A 9889-nucleotide genomic window follows, 5' to 3' on the forward strand; every position below is an offset into this window, starting at 1 on the left:
CTGGGGTCTTGTGTTTCCATTTTGTGGTTTCTGCAAATAGCTCCACAGCTTAAGAAAAAATGGGCATACTGAGAAATATCCAGCCAAGAAAAGTAAGCCTCTTTCTACTTGTAGAAGACTCTAGCTTCAAAAGGTGCTTGAGTAGCACAACGAATCCCCTTGTTAACTTTTTAAAAGGTGTTTTCTTTTTATTAGACTTGCAAATCAGTCCACAGAAATTGCTATCCCATAATTTTCTCTGACCTGCCTCCCTATGTATCCTTAGGACAGTCATTGGTTTACGTCAGTGACAAAAAAAAGTGGGGAGACGTGGGATGAAAAAAGAACTACCTTTCTTCCAGTTAAGAAAAGCTCCTCTGATTGGTTACCCGGGTGAGACATTTACTCACCCTAGGTGATCGGGCGATTATCTATTTATAACCTTCTTTTAAATTCCTTGGACTATATTTATATTGCTTTTTCATTGAAACTAAGCAGACTTAGCCAGTATTTGAATCCGGGCATGTGAAGTAACTTTCTTTCTTTTTAATGTAGTATGAATAATTATAATTAAAATGCATACAGTCAGAATAAATTAACCAGCAGCCATTACTCGAGGGATTATCAGTGCTTCCATTTGCTCAGAAAGTTGAATACTTTGTGGATGTCCTGTGTGGTGGGGTTAGTTATCTCATTCACTGCCTCAGTGTAGAGACATTAAGGCAATTAACACAAAAGAATCAACCCAAATTGTATCTGATTGTTCATGTTCTATAGCTACTCTAAAGTATAGGTTAATTCATACTGAACACCAATACCAACATGGGAGTATATCACACGGGGCTTTGGGGGGATTTTTGGAGCTCAGATCCGGGGTGATTGCGGGTCCACAATGTGAATTCACATTATAATGTGACTGTGTTATCAGATGAGATTCCTTTCTATGGGTGCTCCTTCCGTGGAGCCCTCATTTTGGTAAAATTGGGGGAAAAGTGAATTTACAGAATTCGCTTTCAACACTTCGATTTCACTTCCAATTGGTCTGGTGTGGAAGATCACTCCGATGTCAACCCCCTTGGCCTCCTGTGTCCTGCTCCTTCATCCCCCTCCTCCTCCTTCATGCCATCTCATCCTCTCTGCCACCCTACAACCTATCCCATCATCCCCTGCCTTCTCCTGCATCCAAACCTTGGCCCCCCCTGTGACCTATCCCATCATCCCCTGCCTTCCTCCTGCATCCGAAACACTGACCCCAGTGACCCCGGCACCTAGCCCTTCATCTCCTGGCCTTCGCCTGCAATCCGACCCTGGCTCCAGTGACCCACTGTGACCTAGCCCCAATCATGCCCCTGCCTTCTCCGCAATCCGAACACGGGCCCATGACCCCGACACCCTGCGACCTACCCATCAATCCCCTGCCTTCCTTCCTGCATGCCAACACTGGCCCCAGTGACCCCTGCTACCATCCCATCATCCCCTGCCTTCTCCTGCATCCGAACGACTGGCCCCTTGACCCCCGGCGACGCGATCCCACATCCGCCGGCCTTCTCCTGCATCCGAACATCTGGCCCAAGTGCCCCCTGCGACCTATCCCATCATCCCCTGCCTTCTCCTGCTCCGAAACCCTGGCCCCAGTGAACCCCCTGTGACCTATCCATCATCACCCTGGCCGTCTCCTGCATCCGAACCCTGGCCCCAGTGACCCCCTGCGACCTATCCCAATCATCCCCTGCCTTCTCCTCCTGCATCCGACCTTGGCCCAGTGACCCCCTGCGACCTATCCAGGTCACCATCCCCCTCCTCTCCTTCATGATTCGTCTCTCTGCCACCTACAACAATCCATCATAACTTGCCTTCTCTGCATTCGAAACCTTGGCCCCAGTGACCCCCTGTGACCTTATCCATCATCCCACTGCCTTCTCCTGCATCGAAACAATGGCCCAGGACCCCCTGCGAAGATCCCATCATCCTCGACTTCTCCTGCATCCGGAAATTGGGCCCGTGACCCCCTGCGACCTATCCCACATCTCCCCTGCCTTCTCCTGCATCTGAACCCTGGCTCCTGGTTATAGCATATAAAACCCACTGGGTGATCTTAGACAAGTTACACTTCTCCACCTCAGAGAATGGCAAGGCAACCCCCCCCCTCTTTCTTGCCAGAAAAAACACATGACAGGTTCATTTAGGTTGCCATAAGTCAGAAATGAGTTGAAGAACACAACAACAACGATCATTAATCAAAAATGGTATATAGTTTTTCTTTTAAAAACAATAACTCCTTTATTGCTTTGATAACCAAAGTTCCTGATCTTTGAGGGCTAGTAAAAATAACAAAGAAGCACACATACAGGCACTGTCACCTATGGCCTTTTGGGAGGTTTAATACCCACTAAATCACCAAGACTTAGACAAACCCTCCCCTATGTGGTGTTCTCCAGATGTGTTGAATTACAACCCCATCAGATGGGAGCTATAGTCGAAAACATCTTGAAAGCAACGGGTTGGGGGAAACTTAGGCCCGTACAGACACCGCTTTGGGTGGCCTGAGGGCAAAATTAGGGCTGGGGAGCATGGAGCGTCTGCACACTCCGTGCTCTCCAGTACCATTTTGGATAAACACGCGTTCAGACAGCACACTGCTGGATGACGTGCCTCGGGCGCCACATCTAAATGTCACGGAACATGAAGACAGCAACACCACTCCCAGGCGCTAAGGACCTTGCAGTGTGGCATAAAGGAGCGCATTTCACAGGCCTTTTTCTGGGCACATCATTGCAACGATGTGGGGGGAGAAAGGAGCAGCGTCTCGGCCACTCCTTTCCTCCCCCGTATCCTATATCCCCCCCCCCCCCGTAGTTACATTGTCCACATTTCAAAAACTTTCTTTTCTGGGAAAGAAAACAAGACAACAGAATGCCCGGGGAGTTTTTTGTTCCATAATAACAAAAAATTTGTGTGGAGCAGATTCAGAATTTGTCAAAATCCTTGTCAGATACTTGTGTTCATCAGGATTCTTCTAGTTTGATTCTATGTCCGCAGCCATTCTCACAAAGAGAAGACCTTAGACTAGAGGATCACAACACCAAGAATATCAGCACCATGTGGCAAAATGAAATACCCTGTGTCAAAATTTTCATTCATCTGAGCTGCATTTGGAGAAAGCGACTTTCATTCCTTTGGAAAGAATCCCCATTCCAAAACATTGTTTTCCGCCACTCTCTTCAATGTCTAATTCCTAATGTGGGACAAAACAAGTAGCCAGGAAAACAAGCCTCCAACCACATTCAGGGATTTTGTTTTGCTTTTTGCAAAAGAGAGAGAGGCGCACAATAAAGGAAGTGAAGAAAACAAGCCACGCTGCTCATCTTTACAGAATCCCTTCTTAAATGGCTTAACTTGGTTGAAGTCAAGCTGTGCCCATGGTGCGGGTGTTCCCGGGCTTTCAGAGGTAGAAAGAAGGAGACTCCTTCACACCTCCATACAAGAGTGAGTTGGAAACACCGAGTTATTCCTCCACTCAGTTTCAAGCTGAGCCAGCAGGGGGCAGAGAGAGAGACTGGTGTACTGACATGCAAGTCCAAGAGGTGACCAGAGACCCAGAGGTGTGAAAAGGGAGCTCTCTTGCACAGGGAAGAGGGAGCGTGCACACCTTTGGGTCTCCTGATCTGACTATAAGGGAAATTCAGACTGGAAACCGAACAGGACAATTACAAAACCAAGAGCTGTTCCAAGGTAAAAGAAAGTTGTACAAGAGATTTTCCTTCCGAAACAGCTCAAGCTGTTTTGCTTGAGACCAACACAAAGGAGGCAAAGATGGATCAAAGGCACCCATCAATCAGTTGCTTCATCAGGTTGGACTATTTGGGAGAGGGGGAACTACACACACAGCCAAAACACACTAAGGACATTCCCCCACAATCATAGAGAGAGGGAAGACCCACAAAGGGCAAAGCAGCTGGCCCTTTGAGGGGGCATGGTAAAGGCTGCTCCTATCCAGTGACCCCCTCACTGCCTGATGGAGGACAGCGCAGCCGCTGTTCTGCTGGCAGCAAGGGACTTTGCCTAGAATGACTGCCAGATGTGGGAAAGGAGAGACGTCCCCTTGGGGAATCCCCTTCTTAGCTGACCCCCCCCCTTCCCAAAGGTCCTTCTCTGCTGGCTTGAAAAGGCACTCTTCCCTTTTGGAGACTGGTTGCCTGCAAAGGTGCAGCTATGGGAGGAGGTGAGGAAGTATTGCTCCATCCTCTCCCCCCAAAAATAAGAATTCTGCCGCTTAATGAAATGTCCCTTCACCCCCAAATGCCTAGCATTGCAGTTGCTTCACTTCAGCAGTACAAATGCAACCTGAGGAATCAGACTGAAGTCTAGGAAAGCTCATGCGGCCAACTCCTTTCTCCACTGAGTCTCAAAGGTGCATCAAAATCTCTCTATAGTTGGTTATTATTAATATTATTATTATTTATTATATTATTATTTCCCAAATGCTCTGAGGAAGTAGACTGAAGTCTAGGAAAGCTGATGCTACCAAGTTCTTCCTTCAGTGAGTCCTCAAAGGGGCGGCAGACTCTCTACAATTATTTAGTATTAATATCCCAAATGCATCTGAGAAGCAGACTGCCAGTCTACAAAGAGTTCCTCCTGCCAACTCCTTTCTTTCTTCAGTGAATCTCAAGGGGGCTGCGAGATCTCTCTCCACATACTGATCCACAAGACTAACAGGGCTATAGCTCTGTAGCATCAAAGGAAAGTGACCAAGGGAATGCAAAGAGAAAAAGTTCGAAGGTCCTCACAACTCTGGAATGCTAGATGTTTAGGGACTGAAGGGATCTTTCATTTCCAGTCTTCTTTTGGGAGGAAAGCCCCCATATAGCTAGACCCTCACCGGGCTAAGAGAGGTGCCCACAGACCCCTAAGGGACATTCCCTCCTCCGCTGGCCAGGGATGCTCCTACCTAAAGGGGGAGGAGGAAGAGGCAGCAGCAGCGAGGAGGAGGGAGGGTCCTGTCACTGCCCTGCCACGTCAGCTGCAGGGGAGACAGCGGGGCTACTATACCCCCTCTTTGGGGTGGGCATCTAGGGCTGTACAACCCCAGGGCAGAGGGAAGGAACACCTAATCTCTGAGGATGGGAAAGACCCCACTGACCCCCTCCAGGCGTCAAAGATCTCTGTGCCACTCCGAAACGTTCGCAGCGGTAGAGTCACGTCCATGAAACTTGTCACTATATGCAACCTTCCTAGAACCAGCAGGATCGCACATGTCTCCCCCGATTTGTTGCTCCACCTGATTCACTAAAAAAAGGACCCCAGCTCTTTTCTCCCCCACCTCCCTTTTCAAAAGGAGGCTGATATTTGGGGACCCAAAGTGGAGAAAAGTGGATCAAGTTCCGATCCACCTCCCTCCTCCTCCTCTGACCCCTTTCATAAAAGTCCTGTGTGAGAGAAACACACACAACACAACAAACACACAAACACCCAGCTTTCGCCACCCCTCCCTCCTCCCCCCAGTTGAATTCCCCTTTGGGCCAAACGGAGCTGATGGATTTGATCAGCTTTCAAGGTAAAGAGCGTTTAAAGAGACGGAGAAGAACCTTTGTGCGTGGGCCCGAAAATTCCATAGAAACAAAGAGTTAAAGCGGGGCCGAACCGGGTTATCTCTGGCATGTGGCTGCATCCAGAGTTTGCCTCTTACCTCCGCTGCCCGGGGTCGGCTGCAAGAGAGGAGGAAGGCGCTCCAGGTGAGGGAAAAGAGGCGGCGGGGGGCGACCCGGTTTTCGTCTTCCACCGGGGCGACCCCACCGCCTCCTCCCCGTCGTCGCGTCGTCGTCGTCTCAATGGGCCTCCCCCCAATTCGGACCCCTCTCTGCGCCCTCGACCCCCTTGTAAGATCCCAAGAGAGACGTCGTCGTCGTCGTCCTTGCCTTGGTCTTCTTCTTCTTCTTGTTCCCCTCACTGGCCCATGAGGAGAGGAGGAAAAGGCACGAAGGTGCTGCTGAGGAGGAGGAGGAGGAGGAGGAAGAGAAGAAAGCACGTGGGGCCTCCTCGCCCTGCCTCAGCTCCGACTTTGAGAGGGGGCTTCTTCTTCTTCACTCCGAAAACCGAAGGCGCAGCATCCCCCCTCAAGGTGTGTGGCATCCCGCAAAGAGGGCTGGCCCAAGAGAAAGAGGGAAGGAAAGAGAAAGAAGAGATGGAAAGGAGAGATGGAAGAGAGAAGGGGGACCCCCGCCTCTCCCCTCCTCCTCCCTCCCTCTCCTCTGCCCCTCCTCTCCTCGTCCTCTCCCTCCTTCCTCTCCTGCCCAGCCTCCCAGCCAAACAGACAAGGAGGCTAAGCCATTGCGAGGCCCTTCGTTCCCAAAAGCTAATGCCCCCCCCCCCCCTCGAGTCGCCGCCCCTCTCCCCAAAAAATTGGCGGAGCCTGGCCCCTCATGAGGCCAGTGGCAAGAGCGAGTAGAGAGAGTGAGGCAGCTGCCTCAGCCCAGTGACCAGTGCTCCCAGGAGGGCAGGAACGAGAAATAATAATAGTAATATAATCATAGTAATAATAGAATGGGGTGCAGGTCGCCTGCCTGTGGATGAAAGGAGAGCAGAGGGAGCGCCAGCCCTGCCTCCTGCGCAAGGAAGTTCCAAATCCTGAGGGCAGCCACCCAGCAGGTGCTCTTTTTGTCATACTAAAGACGCCTGTGAAATTGGGGCTGCGTCCACGTTGGAGATTTAACCCCAGTTTGGCACCGCTTTAACTCTGCTCCGCTCGGGCCCAACAATGAACTCCAACTCCCAGGATTCCATAGCCTTGAGCCAGACAAAGAGTTAAGCGTCAGGGACGTAGCCGGGGGAGTTTTCTTGGGGTCCGACCCCCCCCCTTCCATTAGAAAAATGAATGGTGTGTGCTGCTGCACCGCCGCACCCAAGCCCCATTATATGGTGGCACTTAGTCTGGACTCCCCCCCTTCCTAAAAAATCCTAGCTATGTCCCTGAAGCGTGCCAGCAAACCGGGTTATTTTCTCCACTGTGAGGGAGTAAAAAAAACACCTTCCGCAAAGACACAAATTTTGGACAGACACCTTTGTCACTGTTACAGTCAGCTGTATATGTTGCCATCTTTGAGGCCGGGAACAAGAAATACAGAATGTAGCCCAGTATAATCAATAGACGTAGCATATACACATAATTTGTGGTTGTGAACTGCCCTGGCATCATCTCAACCCATGGGACCTGAATGAGACATCTCCAAGCCTCCTCCTCCATTGCTTGCCCAACTCCTGCAAACCCATACCTGTGACCTCTGAACAGAGTCCATCCATCTAGCATGCAGGCCTTCCTCCTTTTCTGTTCCCTCCACCTTTCTGGCATTATATTTTCCCCACCAATTCATGCCCAAATGAATGTCCCCCAAAGTCACCAAGCCTCATTTTGTCATCTTGGTTTCCAGGGAGATTTCTGGCTTGATCTGTTCCAAATCCATTTCTTTGTCTTTTGGGCCACCTGCATATCCTCAGTGCTCTTCTCCAGCACCACACGCTCATGCCACATCTCACCCACTCACACAATCACAAACCACAAGGGTCTTTCCTTATCTGAACTGTCTCCAGCTCCTCGCATCCATCCATGATAACAGGGAATACAGTGGCTTGTATGATTCTAACTTTTGTGCTCAGTTGTACAGCTTTGCATTTTAGGATCTTTTCTAGTTCTTTCATAGCTGCCCTTCCCATTCTTAATCTTCTTCTCATTTCAGAAACTGACAACACAGTTGCCCCCACTCCATTTTCATGAGGATCCATTCCAGACCACCCACAAAAATGGAAAATTGGCAATATTCAAGCCCCATTGGCTTGAATGGCAGCATTTTGCCAACAGGCAAGGGATGCAGATTCCAAGTCCATGAAAACGGAGGGGTGACTTCCCATTGCCCGAGATTGCATGTGGTAGTCTATCATACAATAACGTTAAACCCCATGATTGCGTTCAGATTGCCATTGGATTATACTTCCAATTTCCCTTGTCTGATAAACTCCATTGTGTTCTAAACTTTTCCCCACAATTGCTTCTGCTGTTGCAACAGAGCCATCCCTTTAGATTTATCTTGTTTTCAAAATTATATCACCATTATACCTTCATGGACATATAGTAGGCAAAGACTACTATTTATGTAAAGAGCTAACAAAAAATAAATATTGTCCTCCAGTCAAGTATATTAGGATCAGCTTTAAAAACCAAAAGGGATCAGAGGTGTGGGGTAGTGAATTCTCTTGAGGTTCTGAACAGGGAGTGCTTCAGCATGCCTTGGTCATTTACCCCTTTTGTTCATAGACTGTAAGAGATGGAAGAGACCTTAAGGGTCTAACTCTCTGCCATGCAGGAATACAGGTTAAGTCTCCCTTAGCCAAAATCCTTGAGACCAGATGTTATTTTGGATGTTGAAATATTGGCTTATACATAATGGAGATGGGACCCAAGTCTAAACATGTAATTCATTTATGTTTCATATGCACCTTACAAACATAGCCTGAAGGTAATTTTATACGTAATATTTTTTACTCATTTTGTGCATGAAACACAGTTTGTGTACACTGTACTATCAGAAAGCAAATGTGTCATTGTCTCAGCTACTCATGTGGATAATTTTTTTGATCTTGGAATATTTCAGATTTTGAAATTTTGGATCAGGGAGACTCAACCTGTCCTACAGCAGCTAAGAGATGGTTATCCAACATCTGTTTAAAGATTTCCAGATAAGAGTCCCAGAGCTGTCTATTTCACTGTCAAACAGCTCTTCCCATTAGAAAGTTCCTCCTAACGTTGAGATACAATGTTTTTTCCCCTAATAATTTGAATTCATTAATTTGTATTCTAGTTTCCAGAAGAGCTGAATATACGCTTGCCTTGTCTTCTAATGACATCCCTTCAGATATTTCAAGATGAGAATGCCCAGTTCTCACTTTAGAGCTGATAAAGGAAGACTTGCATTTAAAGAGAGACTTGCTGCTCTATGATGACTGTAGTTCAGAACAGACAATGGAATTATGAATGTGATAAAACAATAGTTACTGTTTTGTAACTTCCAGAATTTACAGCTTCCAGAATTTCCCCCAGTCACCATAGGCCATGGCAGATGATCCCTGGAGTTGTAAGCCAGCTGGGTAAATCCAATGTCCAAAGTCCAATAAGACATAACAACTAATCTCTTGTCAGGAATAATATAAAATGTACTAAGAACTTGGATCAGGCAATTGATGAGTGGAGCCTGTATTTGCAATGTGGAGAAAGAGACTTTGTAATTTTATAAGATACATTTTAGACATACAGTTAGGAAGGAAACTTCTCTCTTTTTCTCTCTCAGACCTCCACATAGTGCTTGGTCTGTGATTACACCATGAAGTGAATGGAAAAAGACACTATGTGAATGGTGAAGAACAAAGTATCCCTGTCTGACCAAATGAACCCACCCTAAGGAATAGCTGGTCACACCCATGCCTCTGTAGACCAGCACATACAAGGGGATGCCTTCACTGGTGCTGGGAAGGAAGATGTAAGAAAACCTTTTCGCATTTCATCTTGCTGACATATTCTAGGTTTTTATGCTGGAAGTGTTTCAGAAAAGAACTATTAGGACCTGATGTGTAGTAGATGAAGTTAATATTGTAGGTTAAAACTGAGCTGACTCTGCAAATAAGTTCTTAAAACTTTTTAGCCCACAAAAATGTTTACTACTCACCCACACATTCCTTTTAAAATCATGTTTAGCCTCAAATAATACAAAGAACTACTTTCACTATTTGGTTACCTAGCAGTGTGTCTCACCATAGGCTTATGCTGTTATCCTAGGAATGTTTACTCAGAAGTAAGCCCCACAGTGTTCAGTGAGATGGCTGCTGCCACACTACAGAATTAATGAAGTTGGACACCACTTTG

At 47.5% G+C, this 9889-nt stretch overlaps 1 protein-coding gene across 1 annotated transcript in view; it reads right to left on the reverse strand.

The window, feature by feature from the left end:
* COL11A1 (collagen type XI alpha 1 chain) overlaps nucleotides 1–5762 on the reverse strand; it is a gene marked incomplete at its 5' end in the record, with an annotated part of 325199 nt that extends 319437 nt beyond the window's left edge. Inside the window, one exon of the mRNA XM_042464341.1 lies at nucleotides 5669–5762. Within this exon, the coding sequence (XP_042320275.1) occupies nucleotides 5669–5762 (94 nt within the window). The remainder of the gene's footprint in view (nucleotides 1–5668) is intronic.
* Between the last annotated feature and the right edge of the window lie 4127 nt (nucleotides 5763–9889).

Source organism: Sceloporus undulatus, chromosome 4 (assembly GCF_019175285.1).
Source record: "Sceloporus undulatus isolate JIND9_A2432 ecotype Alabama chromosome 4, SceUnd_v1.1, whole genome shotgun sequence".
Taxonomy (NCBI): Eukaryota; Metazoa; Chordata; class Lepidosauria; order Squamata; family Phrynosomatidae; genus Sceloporus; species Sceloporus undulatus.